Raw genomic sequence first — 18,666 nt, 5'->3', positions numbered from 1 at the left:
GTGTTCCCCTTTCAGAGTTGCATGTAATTAAAAAACAACCCATTAAAAGATTCTGTAGTCCATAGCTGAACCATGATTTGAAAGTTTCTACGTATGTGCCCATTTCCTTAAATAATGAACTGAATTAGCATTCATATCTAGCTATTACGTACATACCTAGGCTGCAGTCATTAGCTCAGGGGCGGTTAAACATTATTTTGGCTCAAAGGCCACAATGAGGATTTGCCACCTCTCTGAGAACCATGTGCTAACCTGAGCCCAATTTATACCATTATGTGCACATGCACACTCAACCTCAGGGGGGACGGATGAACATGGACACACATGCACATACACACAGAGCCTGCACATATTCACATACACACAGAACCCCTTCTACCTCTGGCACATCATCATCATCAAGGTTTTGAGATAGGAAACGGAGGGATGCTTCTGCTGTTTCTTAGGCCTCTCTAAGATCTAAGAAAGGTGCTGCAGCAGAAGGAGGAGGGACTCTTGCTAAGGGTAAGAAGGGTAAGAAGAGGGTAGGAAGCCCTGCTATCAGACTAGTGAAGATCTCACCAAAACAGTGTGAGGACAACAGTGCCACCTGTTGTTAAAAAACAAAACCCTTTTAAAAAATGCAGCCAAATTACTGAGAGGCTTTGTTTGCCATCCAGAATCACCTGGAGAATCAAATTCAGCCTGCAGACCATAAGTTAGCCACCCCTGATTTAGCTCATGTATGAAGTCACTAAAGTCAGCTGGACACTCTTGAACATAACTGGTAGCATATGGGATAATATCCTTACTGTGGAATATTTGTGTTGATGGAACAAGTTAGTTGGATACCATTCTTTGGACTTGCTTTTCTGCATTCTGGCAGGCTTAATCTACTGCTGAGGGGCTCCTATGCCTATATGTTTTATCAGCTCTCTGCCTTGTTTGAAAGTTAAGGATGGTCATGCAAGGGGGTTCTGGCATACAGTTTTTTGTATACGTGCACCATCCTCGGAATGTAACCCCTGTGCAAGATGCAATCGTACTATATCAGAAGAAATGTAACATCCTTGATGTTCAGTGAGCCCCCTTGTATTGGTAAAAAATATTTGTAAATTGAGCTCATTAATGTACAGTAATGCTACACTGGTTTTTGTTTTTTCCAGGAACAATTAACTTACAAAATATTTTAGTGAAGAATTTAATTAGTGATTTTTAAAGTAAGATTATTTTCCCTTTATTGTCTAGCATGTTAAATAACTTTATTTTGTAACCTAAGTGTTCTATATGTTCCCACAGGGTGCATCAATTTAATGGCCTTGGGTTTCATTTTGCTCAGTTTATATGAGCTTAGCAAATGAGACGGCACTAGAGCGCATAAATAGGAGAGAACATTATGGTTTGAAACTGATTAAAACTGTACTTGGGATGCGAGGGTGGGAAATTAAAATAATTAATCCTGTGCTTACTGATTAAAAAGCCAGTAATGTCCACTGGTGGGAAATGGGGAAATGTCAAAACAGCAAAAATCTTAGATCATGAACTTTTTAAAATGACTAATGTTAATATTTTAGTGTTCTATGTATGGAGTGCTCATGGCCAAAAAGCAGTAAATGGTGCCTTTGAAAGTTTTTGTTGGCTAATATTTGGATATGCACAACTGAGCATGAAACTTTATTGCACGTGGTTTCCTGTCAATATTCTTCAGTAACAGCAAACCAATGAATAGAGGGAGCTAATATATCTGATTTATAAATCTGAAATTGCTGCCAAATGAATTTAACAAGAAGTTCAAATGATAATTTTGTTGCAATTGTGCTGAAGGAAGTCACTGGTTTTCTTTAGTCTAAGCAGGGAACAACCCATAAAAATGTGAGGTCTGCTTCTTCTAATGCTTATGCAGAGTTATCATAATTAAGGCTGAACTTTATAATTTAGCCCACAGATTACATGTAACAACAGTAATCACAGGGGGGGGGGGGAAATGTTGGTTTTGAAGGCTTAGATTATCATCTAACAGATGAAGCATTTTCTTGGGAAGAAGTATCCATCTTCTTTCTAATCATGCCTCTTAATTAAAGGTTTCCCTTGCCTTGCTCTTATTTACTGTGCTTCCTTATTTTCCTTTGAAAATAGTGGGAATGCAAGGATTGAAAGCAGGTAAAAGGAAACCCAACAAACAGGAAAAGCAGTTGTGAAATGGTATTGCCTTTTGGGTAGTAGATGAAAGATCTATATCAAATAGCACGTGAAAAAGCATTATTTTTAAAAAAGGATGTTATATGCTTCTCACCCTTCAGAACTTGAGGCCTCTCCAGTCCTTGAACATCATGTCTGGGTACAGGTAACTCACATCTTGCACAAGGGTTTGGTTCATAGCTGCCAAGTTTTCGCTTTTCTCGCGAGGAAGCCTATTCAGCATAAGGGAAAATCCCTGTAAAAAAGGGATAACTTGGCAGCTATGGTTTGGTTCCAGGGGCCCATGTATGCAATAATGCATAAAGCCATGAACCCCTGGAACTGGCCCCTGTGTGCAATGTGCAGGACTGCCTATCTGGTTTTGGGAAGGTAGCGCTAGGGCCCTGCCAAGGTCCTAGAGTCCTCCTGCTGCCTTGCCCTAGTGAGTGCTTGCTCAGCTTTGGGAAAGAGAAGGGAGAAGTCTACGACCCTGGCAGAGCCCTTGCGCCTGATGCCCTGCTTACCCAGCTTTGGAAGGGCTGTGTGAAGCCTCTGAAATGCTGACAGAGCCCTTGCAGCATCTTCCCAAAGCTGGGTAAACCCGTGATCACAACTTTGCGCATGTGGGGTGGGGGAAATAGATAAATGGAGAATGGGGTTCCTCCCTCTCCATTTATTTATCTATTTATTTATTCCCCCCCCCGACTGCGCAACGCTGCAATCGCGTAAATAAAACAAGCGTAAGATGCGAGTTACCTGTACTCTACATGGGTAGCCTGGCTGGAGAAGGCATAAGGCGGATGTGAGGGACAGGGGATATCGCGAAGTCCCTCCCCTCCTGAGTTCAAGCCCGTCCCCGAGCAAAGGGGAAAGCAGGGAGAGTTCCGATTCCAGTGGGGAAGCAGGAAGTCGTGTCCGAGGCTCAGGCAAGGTAGAGGAGCCAGGGTCCCAGGTGGGACAGGAAGGGGCAAGTAAGGGGGGAAGACCCATCCCCCCAACTCCAGAATTACGCAGGAAGAGGAGGGGCAAGAGGATGGGTCTGCCAAAGCTTTTGTGTTGGAGAAAGACGCGCCAAAAGCCATTAGGAGGTTCTGAAACCGACTGACAACATCGCTCCGTGTAAATAGCAATGACTTGAGCACTGTAAATACGCAGCACCAATAAAAGAATAAAATGCAGAGCTGCGTAGCGTCGTTACTCTGAAGTAGTCCACTCCGGCCACTGTGACAGCAACCTCCTAATCATTTTTGGGCTACTTTGGAGTTGCCGGGATGAGCGTGTCAGAGGCGGAGAAGTGGCGGCAGATCGCTGAGCAAGCCCAGCTAGAACTGCAACAGCTGTCGCTGCAGGCGCAGGGAGAATTGAAGGCAGCTAAAGAGGAGACTAAGAAGGTCCAGGACGACCGGCTACAACTTGCGGAACAGGTGAGAGAGCTCCAGGAAAAAGAGCAGCATTTAAGGGCGGTGGCGGTAGACCTCCAAAACAAGCTGGATGCTGAGAAAAACAAGGCGGGAGGGGCACCCCAAGTCCAAGTGCTGCCAGGAAGGAGAGCCGGGACCCTAGTAAGCAAGTTCAATGGAGACCCGAAGGAGTTTCAGGGCTTTGAGACTGAGATTGTGTATGCTCTTGAGCTGCACCATGATGAGTTCCCTGATGATGAGCACAGAGTAGCGTTTATTGTGGAGCACCTTACAGGGGCGGCCAGGGAGTGGCTAAGACCGTTAATTGCAACAAGGAATCCTTGCATGAAGAATGTCAAACTATTTCTAGAAGGTTTGAAAACGATGTATTCGTCCGATAGTCATATGGACCAGACTAAGGAGGAACTTCATAATTTACGCCAAGGAAATATGACAGTTCGCGCGTATTGGGCGAAATTCACCATGCTGGTGCACAGATTGGGGTGGGATCTGGAGTCTGCCCCAATGCAAGCGGCGTTTTACTTGGGGTTGCATGAGGAGGTGAAGGATGAGCTCTCGAGAGGTCCAAAACCCAGTAATATGGATCAACTGAGCAAAGCGGCTCTGGCGGTGGGGGTGAGGCAGGAATCCAGATGGAGCGACAAGCAAGCAACGCGCGCAAAGCGGGCTTGGTTCCCACGGTCGCAGGAGAAGCCACTCCCTCAACAACCCTTTCAAGCCACGCCTGGGGCCAGTCAGGACCAGGAACCCATGCAGATTGATAGCGCGCGCGCGCGGGCTTTTCAAACCCCAGCGGCGCCAAGACGCAAGGAGGGAAGGGGTGGGAATTGCTTTCTCTGCAACTCCCCCCAGCATCTCGTCAGAGACTGCCCACATCGCAGGGAGTGGCAAGGAAAGGCGGGAACGGTTGTGCCCTCCCCCACTGACGCAGCACCACAGCAGGGAAACGGGAAAGCCTGGCTGCAGGAGACAAGGGGCGGCAGCCAGGCACAGTCAGCAGACAACAGCCCCAGCCCACCCACCCGCACAGAGAGGAGCAGAGCCAGCCCACCCCTCCCAGAGCAGGAGTGGTTCTAGAAGTGACGCTCACGCTCCCTAATGGCTATCCCCTGACAGTCCTCGCCTTAATTGACAGTGGGGCGTCAGCGAACTTCTTCTCGAGGAACTTTGCAGAAGAGCACCAGATCCAGCTTCTGCAGCTGGATTTTCCTCTGCACGTGGCAACCATTGACGGCAGAGAGCTGCTGGGAGGGGCCATCACTCATCAAACCCCCCCCCATGAGAATGACGGTTGGAAGGCACTCAGAGACACTGGCATTCAACGTCACCACCATCTCAGACCCCCCAATCGTTTTGGGCATGAGCTGGCTGGCGTGCCACGACCCCTCCATAAGTTGGCATCAGAGATGCATCACTTTTGGATCGGACTTTTGCCTGGAACATTGCATGCAGCACCAACCAGGGGAGGGGCCTCCGATAGCCACGGTGGCCACCATGCACGTCAAAGGGGGTGAGGCGATACCCAAACCATACTGGGACCTGCAGGAGGTCTTCAGTGAAGCGGAGTCCGACCACCTGCCCCCACACAGGCCTTTTGACTGCCAGATCAACCTGGTGCCTGGGGCAACTATACCCCCAGCCAAGCTGTACGCCATGTCAGACCAGGAACTGGAGGATCTGCGCGCTTTTATCGACAAGAACCTCAAGCGGGGGTTCATCAGAGAAAGCAAGGCAGCAGGGGGCAGCCCGGTCTTCTGGGTGGACAAGAAAGACACGCAACAGCGCCGTCTTGTGGTGGATTTTAGACGGCTGAATTCGGTGACAGAGCCAGTGGCTTTCCCCATGCCCAGAGTGGATGATCTCCTGACAGCGGCACGCAGGGGCAAGATTTTCACCAAGCTAGACCTGAGGGGGGCGTACAACTTGATCAGGATCCGGGAAGGCGATGAGTGGAAAACCACGATGTTCACGCCTCTGGGCTCTTTTGAATATCTGGTGATGCCCTTCGGGTTGCAAGGGGGCTCAGCATGCTTCCAGGCCTTCATGCACCACATCCTGGGGTCCCTACTCTTCAGGAAATGCTTGGTCTTTCTGGATGACATCCTTATTTACTCCAACGACCCAGTGCAGCACGTGAAGGACGTCAGGGAGGTGTTACAGCGCCTGAAGGAGAACCACCTGTATGTGAAGCTGGAGAAGTGCAAGTTTCACACCAAGGAGGTGGACTTCCTGGGCTACAAGCTGTCAGACAAGGGGCTGGCAATGGACAAGGACAAGGTGCAGACCATCCTGGACTGGCACAGCCCCAGGACGCGCAAAGATGCCCAACGCCTACTAGGCTTTGCCAACTTCTACAGGAAGTTCATCAAGAACTTCTCTCGAGTTACGGCTCCCATCACTGACTGCCTGAGAGGCAAGCAGAAGTTCAGGTGGACACCAGAGGCGCAAGCAGCGTTCGAAAGCCTCAAGAGGGTGTTCGCCTCAGACCAGAACCTGTTCCACGTGGTTCAGGACGCGCCCCTACGCATTGAAACAGATGCTTCTGATAAGGCTGTGGGCGCCATTTTATTGCAACTGGACGCCAACAGAGAGTGGAGACCCTGTGCCTTCTTCTCCAGGAAGTTGACCCAGCCCGAGCGAAACTACACAGTTTTTGATCGGGAACTTCTGGCGATCCACGCGGCGTTCCAGCACTGGAGACACTTCCTGGTGGGCGCCAAGCACCCCATCCAGGTGTGCACAGACCACAAGAACCTGGAGTTCTGGAGAACTGCCAGGGTGCTCAACCAGCGGCAGATACGGTGGGCGGAGTTCTTCTCGAACTTCAACTTCTCCATACACTACATCCCAGGAGAGCAGAATGTCAGGGCGGATGCCCTCTCCCGCAAGCCAGAGTACATGGAGGAGGAGGCGCCACCAGCCCCAAGGCACATTTTCCCCCCGTCGGCATGGTCCTGCGGAGCAGCAGTGGTGAGCGAGGCAGAACTCACAGCACTGACGGCAGCGGATGAATTTGCCAACCGCATCTTCAGAGAACTGAGAGGGGGGAGGGAGCAGGCAAAAGACTTTGCAGAACGCAGAGGGCTGCTTTTCTACAAGGGTGCGCTGTACCTACCCACCACCCAGCTTCGACGTACGGTCCTCAAGCAGATGCACGACAACCCTACAGCGGGGCATTTTGGAAGGGACAAGACCACTCACCTAGTCATGAGACACTTCTGGTGGCCAGGGGTGAGGGAAGATGTTCGAGACTATGTAAGGGGCTGTACCACCTGCCAGCGGGCGAAGGTGGTCAGAGCAGCGCCACCAGGGTTGCTGGAGCCCTTAGCCACACCACACAGGCCGTGGGAAGTGGTGTCCATGGACTTCATCACAGATCTGCCTTCGTCCAGGGGTAAGACTGCAGTGTTGGTGGTGGTGGACCTCATGTCCAAAATGTGTCACTTTATACCGTGTGCCAGGGCAGTCTCGGCAGAAGAGACAGCCAAACTGTTTGTTGATCACGTTTTCAGACTGCATGGATTACCTTTAAGGGTTATTTCGGATCGTGGCCGCCAATTTGTTTCCAGGTTCTGGCGGCGGCTCATGAACCTCCTGCAGGTGGAGGTCAGCTTGTCGACGGCTAGACACCCGCAGACCAACGGACAAGCGGAGAGGGTCAACGCCATTCTGCAGCAGTACCTGAGATGCTACGTCAGCCAGCGGCAAACGGACTGGGTGGATCGCTTGCCACTAGCAGAATTTGCCTACAACAATGCAGTGCACGTCTCCACAGGGGTGTCGCCCTTTAAGGCCAATTACGGGCGCGACCTCAGATCTTTCCCAGAGAGGGAGAGGGAGGAGGAGGAGGAGGGCCCACAGGCTGAGGATTGGGCAGAGGAACTGGAGACGGTGCACCAGCAGCTCAGAGAACACTTGGAGAGGGCCAAGGAAGCGTACAAAAAGGGGGCTGATCGCCACAGGCGACAAGGGGAGGTCATCAGGGTGGGGGACAAGGTGTGGTTGTCCTCGGAGGGCCTTCCCACCAGAGGGAGGTGCAAAAAGCTGGCACCCAAATGGCTGGGCCCCTTCACGGTCACGCAACAGGTCAACCCGGTGGCATACAGGCTGGCACTGCCAGAGGACATGAGGGTGCATCCAGTGTTTCATAGATCGCTGCTGTCGCCGTACAGGGAAAGCAGCAGGCTCCGAGACAGCGAACAAACCCCCGAGGGAGGGGGGGAGAGGGAAAGCAGGGAGCAACTCAATGAGGCCACGGCCATCCTGGATTCAAGGTGGGGGGTGGGGGGCCTGGAGTACCTCATGGCATGGGAGGATGCTCCACCGTCCCAGAATGAATGGGTCCCAGCCACTCAGATACAGGAGGAATTCTTGGTGGAAGAATTTCACGCCCTCTTTCCCCACAGACCCAAGCCCTGGCACATGGAAAGGGAGGGGGAGGAGGAGGAGGCACGGGAGAACAGCTCACCATGGCGCTGGGAAGCGGAGTTTGAGGAACCAGAGGATGAGGTATGGGTGTCGCCAAGATCCACCCAGTCAGAGGAAGGAGCAGATTGGCAAAACATTTTTACCCCCACCAGCTCTGACGCCACGGACTTTTTGGGATTCCCGTCCTCCCAGGCGGAAGGGGGGGGCTCGCAGGACTGGGGGGAGGTGTTCACACCAACGGGCTCGGAGAGCACCGAGTTTTTAGGCTTCCAGTCGTCACCGACACATGGGGGGGGCCTGGGGAGGGGTGAAGGAGAGCTTGGGAGGGGGGTGGATGTGAGGGACAGGGGATATCGCGAAGTCCCTCCCCTCCTGAGTTCAAGCCCGTCCCCGAGCAAAGGGGAAAGCAGGGAGAGTTCCGATTCCAGTGGGGAAGCAGGAAGTCGTGTCCGAGGCTCAGGCAAGGTAGAGGAGCCAGGGTCCCAGGTGGGACAGGAAGGGGCAAGTAAGGGGGGAAGACCCATCCCCCCAACTCCAGAATTACGCAGGAAGAGGAGGGGCAAGAGGATGGGTCTGCCAAAGCTTTTGTGTTGGAGAAAGACGCGCCAAAAGCCATTAGGAGGTTCTGAAACCGACTGACAACATCGCTCCGTGTAAATAGCAATGACTTGAGCACTGTAAATACGCAGCACCAATAAAAGAATAAAATGCAGAGCTGCGTAGCGTCGTTACTCTGAAGTAGTCCACTCCGGCCACTGTGACAGCAGGCATAGGCAAACACGGCCCTCCAGACATTTTGGGACTATACCTCCCATCACCCCTAGCTAACAGGACCAGTGGTCAGGGATGATGGGAGTTGTAGTCTCCAAACATCTGGAGTGCCAAGTTTGCCTATGCCTGGTATAAGGGCTTTCTGGTGGGAAAACAAAGCCTGGATTCTATAGGAGAATGAATCAATTATATTCTCTGTAACTGAAAGTGATACTATAAATTTGTTTCCACTAAAACACATTCTGTTTATTAGTGGTTGACAGATTTTGGCCAAGCACTACTGTGAGGTTTCACATGCTTAGGGCTTTTTTGTGTGCTGTGCATTCTTCACTTGATTGGATTGTGATTCTTTATTCTTTATTTTTTTAAAAAAAATGTCTGACTTGAAAAGGATATTATAAAATTACTGTTGAATTCTGATGTTTTGAACAAAGAAGGGATTCATTTAATGGGATTAGCTTCTAATCCAAATGAAGCAGTGTACACACATGCCACGGATGCCTTAAAAAATTACTATGAAAAGGGATTGCTTACCTGTGGATTTTGTCTTGATAAGAGGCAGGAAGGTATTCTGTTATGATTCACTTCTCTAGCATGGACCACAAAGGCATGGCCAGTCCTTCCGTCATCCTAATAAACTGCAGAATCCCTCCTTTTGCATGCTGAAACAGGAATTCGGAGGGTAGGAATTTCCTGTTCCCATGATATGTAGGACATTATTTAGCTCTCTGGGATGTACCATCCTGTCTCATAGTGGAGCATTAAAAAAACAAACCCCGTATTGGAGCCTCCTGTGGTTTCCCACTTCAGGGTGGGAAAAGCTTTCCCAGAATGTAAAGGCCAATTTAAGGTCACAGCCTTGCAATCAGTCTAGACTCTGAAGTAAGACTTATTAACAGGCAGTGCCTGGGGGTGGGGTGTAGGTTAGGATTAGTACAGTTGTGGATATCTTAACGGTATTCTAACATTGGATTTTTAGAAACTCATATATTCATAGTTCTACAAAATTCATTTTTTAATTTTTTTTTACAGTAATGCATCTTGATCTATTGTGCTCTAACATACTCAGGGGTTCTCTGTGAACGTAAGAGCTGGGTGAACCTATGGGTTGTGTTACTTGCATCTGTATGCAATGTAAACAGGACTGTGTTTTATAATGCTGTGCACTTCCACTTTGTCTTTATTTTTGGGTGAGATCCAATTGGCCAGTTCAGGTTGCATAATTAAAGTTGGTTTGGAGCTCTTGCCCAACCAACCAGTCCTGGCACCAGACTTTTGCAACAAGGAAAGTGACAGGACAGTGCCCTGGAAAGTGGGACAACATCTGCTTGGTGCAATGTCACCTAACCTCCCTGCAAGCTATTCAGAATGAATGCTCAGTAAAGACCCAATGTCCTCTAATCTCCCTGGAAACAAATGGAAATGTATGCTCAATAAAACAAACTCCCTTGAAGCAATCCTGGGTGTTCTTAGAACTAGATTCCATCATTCAGCAGGAATATTAAATGGTGGCATACACATGCTTTTGCTAGAATTTAAAAGCAGAAGAGATTTCACTTACATTTATATTCTGCTCCATAACCAAAGTTTCTCTGGCCATCTGACAATGATCAGTTAAAATATTCTAAAATACCATTTAGAAATTTTAAAATGCAGAATGTGGCATTAAAAAGTATTAGGCAGCATAAGAATAAAACAATTCAATAGAATTCTCAACCAGTGCAACAGATCTAAAAGCAAAAACATTTGACTGGATTCAACTAACTTGGTGTGTTGGTGAAAGCCACCAGAAGGACTCCAGCTAGTGCACAAGAACTCTCCCACCCACCCCCCATGCGCCCTCCCAAAAGAAAATCTGCTCTGGAGGATCGGGAAAACCAACAGAACAATGAGGGGGCAGAGAGGAGACATTGCTCTGCCTGACAAGCAGAAATGCATGCAATGATGAAAACAACCTCTTAGTGCCATGTTGAATTTCATCCATTAAATGCTGCTAAAGAGCCATTAAAAATCTGCTTAGAAGTCTGGGAAAATAAGAATGTCCTCATATCAAAAAGGATATAGTGGGCACCAAGTGAGCTTCTCTGAAGAGGACATTCCATCATCACCGTGTTATAGCTGACAAAGCCTTCTTCCTGGTAGCCAACTGCTTTACCTTATTTGGTGAGGGCACCTGGAGAAGGGCCTTCAGGGGTGACCTCATTGTCTGGGTAGCTATATGTGGGAGGAGGTGATCTATATGTGGGAGGATATATAGATATATGAGCTATATGTGGGAGGAGGTGATCTGTCCCCAAATGATCCAGGACTTTAAAAGCTAAAACCAGCACCATGAATTAAGCCAAGAAACACTGGGAGGCAAATCTCGGAGGACAGGTGTAATGTCAGATCACCCAGTCCCAGTTAACAAGCTTTCCACCCTATTTTGGACTGACAAAAAATTCTAGACTGTTTTTGAAGCCAGCTCCACACAAAGTGCATTGTAATAAAATATTAACAAGAGGTAGCAAGAACATGGATAACTGGCAAGGCTATCTCTACCTAGTTAAGCGTGAGGTTTATGACCCAAAGCTGATAAAAGGCACTGTGAGCTGGTAAGTCTATAATTCAAAGCTCACTAGGCAGGGTAGCCTTAGGCAGACCATGTATCCCATTCCCTGCACATGTGTAACTTGCTTACAGGCCATGCTCACAGACCAGAGTGGGGCTGCACCTTTAGTCTTACTCCTGACTTTGGATTTTTAAAAACAAACAAACATGCATTGTGAGCAATTGTCTGAATAGAATGGCAGACTTGCAAGCCACTCCTTGTGCCTAGATGCTACTTCAGGATGGAATCTATACACATATAAACAAAGCTGTGAAAAAATGCTTTTTTAAAAAATACATTGAATTTGGCATAGCTCACTCTCTCCGTCTAGTGTCACATTTGTATATTGCACTTCACAACACATTTAAAACATTTTATTTGCAGCTGTGTAGCTGAGTCCCCTGCCACCCAGTTGTGCTACACATGAGTAATGCATAAATAAGGCACATCTCTCAGCCACAATACTCCCCATAAGAATGATACTGACTTACTTGACAAGGTTGTTATAAGGATTGTGAGTGTATATGCTTTGAATGCTTTAGAAGCATTATATAAAAATATTAATATAGAAATAATGATGATGAAGGAATAATTTATTATTATTATTGGTGCTGAAACAAATGTTTCTTATCCATGCATTCACAGTGAGAAGCAGTAGTTAAGGAGTTATTCTAATTAGTTCTGTCCCCAGCAGAACTAATTAACACTCTTATATTCAGTGTGTTTTCTGTTTGTGAAAACATGCAACTTACTCCCTCTAGGCGATTTGCTGCACTTGTTTCCGACACACCTTTGAAAAATATTGTATCGTATTACTCTCGCAACGTGAAGACAGGAAATGGATTTTTGCAATCAGGAAAGTCTTGCATGCTAAACTCAGAGTTATGAGGCGACCAGAACTGCTTTTTTATTATTATTCAATGTAAGATGTTGTTTTTCTAGTACAGTGTTTTGAAGATACTTGTATTAGTCTCAGTGACTGTGATCCTGCATTATTATGCATAAACAGGACCATGGACATCAATGGGCTTTAAGTAAGGGTAAGTGAGGACACAGAAATGACTCTGTCATGAATAATGACACTCGGTCATGTATGTTAACATTTTCTGTTTAAAATTCTACCATGTCTGTCAGGCTATTATTATTGCTTTCAGTTTATTTGTGTATTTGATTACTTCAGTACTCTAAGAACTGTTCTATTGTTTGCTGCTGTTCCCCACTCGTTATCTTTAAAGTGAGAGTCTTTATTTTCATGCTGTAGAATAGGGATAGGGAACTTGCAGCTTTCCTGATGCTGGAGGATGCTAACTCACATTGGCCTTGGCCAGTATGATGGGAAGCAATAGCCTCAAAACATCTGGAGGTTTCCCATTCCTGCTGTACAAGTTGCAGGCATGAAAGACAGACATACTTGCTGGTTTGTCTTTTCAAAGCAGGCAGGACATATTCCTAGTACAAACTTGTTTAGTACAAATTTATTTAAGTTTGGTACTCTTCAGATGTTGGGACTACAACTCCCATCAGTCACAGTCATCATGACCAGTGGTCATGGATGATGGGAGCTGTAGTTCAACAATATCAACAATGAAGCAGGGGTGATTCGTGACACACAAAACAGGTGGACCAGCTTTAGGAGGTTTGTCAGTACTCGCATGCAAGATTTTTGCCTTGTGTTCGAAACTCATGAAGGGAACATTTGGCCATTTTTCTCTGGGGATAAATATTGTTGGAACCAGCACCTCTGTCTCTGTGTAATGGCTAGGAGATGTGTGTGGCTAGGTCAAGCTTGAATTATGCTGGCAGAAACTTGTTGCCTGTTTCATTTTTGAAACTTGTGGGAAAGTCACATTTGAACCAGAGCAACAATGGCTCAAGCTCAGAATCGGGCCATCTCTGCCTAAGTAGCCAACTACATGTGTACCGTTTGCAGGCTTTATATGCTTTTGCCAATTGTAATTCCATTGAGTGAATCTGGGGACATTGCAGTGGGACATGGTATATTTTCTTTATGTACAATTTCTTTCCCTTGAAAATAAAAATCACAATACCTCCTTTATAAGTTTCCACTTTCTCTTTCCTTTCAGTGCAATAACTTGAGGTCTGTGGTTATATCCAAATTGTAACTACTCTGCATGTGTGTGTGCGCGTGCGCGTGCATACCTGTCTCGATTCATATGCTTTTCTTTGGAAGAAGAAATCTATTTGGAAATAGCTCCTATTTTGCTTTGTTTTACGAGATGAATGGGGTACTCTCTAGGTCTTGACCTTGCACTGTGCTGCTGAGAGGAGTCCTAGTACATTCCATCATTCAGCTGCTGTCACACAGTGGTGTCTGGCAATGGCAGTTTCTTTGCTCTTCACTCCCCCTGCCCCCCACTTAGCAGTAGAGACTTGTGTATTTCTTTCAACCCACGTGCATGCACCATTGCTTCTTAGATCTATATCAATGGATAACACACATGCAGGTGGGAGAGGGGTGGAAATAGGGCTGCCTTATGTCCAGAATTTCTTGGACATAACTGGAACACAGTAGTTGGAAACAGAAATCACTTAAATGTCTGGGAAAATTTGGATGTATGGCAACCCATGTCAGAAGCTCAACAACTTGCATCCTGATTTTCACTTTTTGAAATATGGCAAATGTCTGGCAATCTTTATTTTTAGATTCCACCCCCCCTCCAGATTTTTCATGTGCCATCTGAAACTTGTTCAGACACATGTATCTGAAAGCATTGAAGTGTTGCTTTGTCAACTCAGTGCAATGTTTCTTCAAAAGTCTGTTTCTTCTTTAACAAAACATACACTAATTAATGCATGTTTACATTCATTAAAGTTGTTGCTTTAATTAATATTTCTCTTTTTTTATCCATTTAGTTACTTGTCTACTTGGCTCTCTTTCAATGTTCTCCAGACACTTGGCCCTTCATATTTACACATTGGTTTTCATTTGCCAGAGGCTCAGCAACTGTTTGCCTACCTTTAGCTTTCTGCTCGAGGGTTGATTTCATAGTGGTCAGTTAGTGGACTTTCATGCAATTTCTTACTTGCAGACTGCAGGCCTCCATTATATTTTTCTGTTATCACCTTTTGAATTATTGCAAAGTCTTCAGGCCAGGTGAATCTGATGTACATGGCACAATAGAGCTCATTCCTGATTGCCTTTTTTGTTATTTCCATAACATTTCTTATTAAAATAGTCATAGTATAAACAGCAATGTTCTCTTTTTCAGGTTTGACAGATGAAAAAGTGAAGGCCTATCTTTCTCTCCATCCCCAGGTACTGGATGAATTTGTGTCAGAAAGTGTAAGTGCTGAAACAGTGGAAAAATGGCTGAGAAGGAAACACAACACAGAGGAAGGTAATATCTCAGTAACTTTTGGAATCATTCTCCTGATGTTTGGGCTTCTGGAATTGTATTTCCATACATTTTTGAACAAGCAGAAGTAGAGATAGAATCATAGAATTGTAGAGTTGGAAGGTACCCCAAGGGTCATCTAGTCCAACCCCCTGCAATGCAGGAAACTCAGCTAAAGCACCCATGACAGATGACCACCCAACCTCTGCTCAAAAACCTCCAAGGAAGGAGAGTAAGTATGTCTTCTTCTCCTTTCTGAGAAGTTATTTTGACTTACAAGCACAGCCATACATCAGCTGAGTTGGGCTTCCTTTTTGCCTCTAATGGGCAAAGGCAGGAGTAGTTATTACAAGGAGATAGGCTGCCCCCTCTTCAGTTTTTTGCTCTTGCCTCGACAAAGCAGTCACATTGCCTTTGGCTCTTCTTATTTTGTCATCTTGGGTTAGCTTATTCTTTCTCACTTCACTCTTTAACCCTATTATTATTATTATTATTATTATTATTATTATTATTATTATTTCTTTAAAAAGAAAAGAAGTTCTAGATCTTTCTCCCCCTTTCCTGTTTCCCCACTTCAGAAGAGGGAGAAGCAGGCAGCTTGCCTGGGGCATTTACTCCCCTGGCTACAATTTTTATCTGATTTCACCGATCGTGGCTTTGGGCTGAGCTTGGCAGCAGCTAGGATGCTAGAAAGCTTCCTGGAAGCTCTTCAAGTGGCTGTGACAGTGCTTGCCCCCACCCTGGAAATCAGAGCAGCCCTTTGCAGCTTTGGTTACAGATGGCATCCCTTTGGTACCAGAGGATTCTTACAGAAACAACTATGCTTGTCAAGACCCCCCCCGACCCCCCCTTGCAATCCATGATAGAAAGGGTTTCCAAAGGGTTTCCTGCCAAGGCCCAGATGGGCCCAGTGCTCCTGAGCAGGCGAGATCAGGCTTTTGGGACCCACTGCTTCCTTGCAGCAGTTGTGTGTGGTGACCCTCTATTCCCTCATAAGTCTCTGTCCTCCCTTAAAGGGTAAGATGGCCTCTTTGGGCTCACAGCAAGCCCTGATGGGGCCTGATGAGCAGTCCCATAAGGCTTCACGAAACACCAAGCAGCCTACTGCCAGTGCAGTGCAGCAGCAGTTTAGGTGGGAATAGCAGGACAAGTGGGCCCATCATTCTAGAGACAAGGTAAGACCAGTTACCCTTGTTCTCCCTGCTGTTTCCCGGCCACGGCATGTCCAGCTCAGTGCCCCAGAGGAAACTAGCCCAGCACAGGTTGTGACATAGGCTTCCTCTGAGGAGGAATTCATGGGCTTTGAGGATCATCCTTCTGCTCACCCTCCACTTCAACGCAAGCCCAGAGATCTTCCTCTCTCTACCCGAGTCAAGATTAAAGCTGATGCCAAACTATTGATATTGTCCAAGAGGATGGACATCATGTTGTTAGCCCATATCCTGGCTCTATGCTTGTCAGCCTCACAATTCACTTCACAGGCTCAGTTGCACATGGGACCAGTTGCTTCAGTGGTTCCTCTTACCACACCAATGGTTGATTATCCACAGCAATCATCTCTATGTTCCAATCCCTCCACATTTATAAGAGAGCATGCACTGGTGGACCAGGGAGGCCAACCTTTGGAAAGGTTTGGCTATCAAAGAACCATAACATCAGATACCAAGCCTACAAGCCTGGGGAGCACATGGCGAGGGACAGTTAGTCTCAGTGGACTGGACAGCCACCAAATTCCAACACAGCATCAAGTGGCTCAAACTCTGCAGCACAACTAGGCATTCAGTACTTCTGCTGTGGGTGCCTGCCCCATGTCTTGATTAGAACAGACAACATGAGTGTGCAATTCTAGATAAACAGAGAAGGAGGGACCAAAACAGATCTGCAACAAGTGACTACCTTGTTCCTGTTCTGGGCAGAGAAGCATCTCTTTAGCGTCTTTCTGAAACACATCTCTGATACATCCAACACACAGGTCAATTGTCTGAGTTGCACCAGGCTGGATCCAGGGGAATGGATACTACACAACTTGGTGTTCAGACACCTTCAGTGAACCCTGGGCCCATTCAATGTAGACCTCCCATACTACTACTAGAGGTTCCAGGACCCAGGAGCAGAGGCCTGGGACATTCTGATATAACCATGGCTTCTTGGATTCCATTATGCTTTATGCTTGGATTATGCTTGGATTCCATTATGCCTCTTGGATTCAATTATGCTTGAGAGTCCCATGGACTGCAAGAAGATCAAACCTATCCATTCTGAAGGAAATCAGCCCTGAGTGCTCACTGGAAGGACAGATCCTGAAGCTGAGGCTCCAATACTTTGGCCACCTCATGAGAAGAGAAGACTCCCTGGAAAAGACCCTGATGCTGGGAAAGATGGAGGGCACAAGGAGAAGGGGACGACAGAGGATGAGATGGTTGGACAGTGTTCTCGAAGCTATGAACATGAGTTTGACCAAACTGCGGGAGGCAGTGCAAGACAGGAGTGCCTGGCATGCTATGGTCCATGGCAGGCTTCCTCAAACTCAACCCTCCAGATGTTTTTGGCCTACAACTTCCATGATCCCTAGCTAGCAGGACAAGTGGTCAGGGATGATGGGAATTGTAGTCTTAAAACATCTGGAGGGCCAAGTTTGAGGAAGTCTGGTCCATGGGGTCACGAAGAGTCAGACACAACAACAATGCTTTTCCTCCGGTGGTGATCCTACCAAGAATTCTGTGCAAGATTTGGGAACAGGCACAACTAGTCCTAGTGGTGCTCCTATTGGGCCCGGTGTCCTTGTTTCTTTGAGTGTCTAGTTCTGACAGTGATCACTGCATGGATACTCCCAATCTTACCAGACCTCATATCCCAGGGACCAGTATTCCATCCAGATCCCTCTTTAGAGTTGCATTCTTTTTCTTCTCTCTCTCTCTCTCTCTCTCTCTCTCTCTCTCTCTCTCTCTCTCTCTGTGTGTGTGTGTGTGTGTGTGTGTGTGCGCGCGCACGTGCATATATTTCAGAGAAATATAGAAAGGCTTTAGTGTGGGATCACATTGCCTAATGCTAAGGTTGCAAGATTTTTTTGTAAGAAAAGGTGAAATAATACTGGGATGCAATAAAAACATTCTGTAATTTAATATATTATTCACTACAGTCAATGTGATCTCTGTACTTGCTTGCCAAGACCGTTGATTTCTGTTTTCATTTTATTGACATTTGCTCTTAAATTTTGATACAAGAACTTCATTACAAAGTGGGGGTGGTAGGAGCCTCTTGGACTTTCAAAGGTGACTCATCCGTCTGCATGAGACAGCCTCTCTTCTTCAAGGCTGCTTTCTCTCTGCAGAGGTGAGCACACCTCTATTTTCATAGAACAAAGCACTGTGATGAAACAGCCTCAGAAGATCCCTTGAGGGAATTCAGCACTGAATGTTGAGCGGAGCAGCCTGCAGGAGCAAAGCAGGCATGGCACAAAGTAACAATTTGGGTTGTCCTGTATATAGAGTCTCTCCTTGCTCCTAAACATTTTAAGGGACAGCTGGATCCCCAGGGTCTCTTCCAACTCAATGATTCTGTTCTGTTCTGTTCTGTTCTGTTCTGTTCTGTCTTGTCCTATCCTATCCTATCCTATCCTATCCTATCCTATCCTATCCTATCCTATCCTATCATGAATCTTTACTCCACAGCATTCATCCCTTTGCCCCCACTCCTTTCCCACTCTTTAGTGCTAAATGAGAGCAAACCTCAATCTGGAGAGAACATGAATTGCCATTTGCTCTGATTGAGCACTAAAGAGTGGTTTTCCCTGGGGGGAAAGCAGCAGGACAAGAGGAAGTGTGGATAAGCCCTCAGGAAAAGGTAGAGTATTACCGTATTCAAAACAGATTTGTTCAAATATCCTGAAGAAATAAAGGAATGTATGTTCTTGTCATTTTTCCAGTGCTCATGTTTGTCCAGA

At 46.8% G+C, this 18,666-nt stretch overlaps 1 protein-coding gene across 3 annotated transcripts in view; it reads left to right on the top strand.

Moving 5' to 3' along the window:
• The window catches only part of PDE10A (phosphodiesterase 10A), a 98,886-nt gene that overhangs the window by 24,105 nt on the left and 56,115 nt on the right, over positions 1 to 18,666 (top strand). For 2 of the 3 annotated variants that reach the window (XM_088666316.1, XM_060272803.2), the window contains exon 2: positions 14,598 to 14,726. In XM_088666316.1, coding sequence (XP_088522442.1) covers positions 14,598 to 14,726 — 129 coding nt within the window. The remainder of the gene's footprint in view (positions 1 to 14,597; positions 14,727 to 18,666) is intronic. The other variant, XM_088666317.1, reaches the window with a different exon arrangement.

Source organism: Zootoca vivipara, chromosome 3 (assembly GCF_965207765.1).
Source record: "Zootoca vivipara chromosome 3, rZooViv2.hap1.1, whole genome shotgun sequence".
NCBI classification, from domain to species: domain Eukaryota; kingdom Metazoa; phylum Chordata; class Lepidosauria; order Squamata; family Lacertidae; genus Zootoca; species Zootoca vivipara.
The sequence above is the reverse complement of the archived record's forward strand: the minus strand, read 5'-3'. Positions and strand labels throughout refer to the sequence as shown.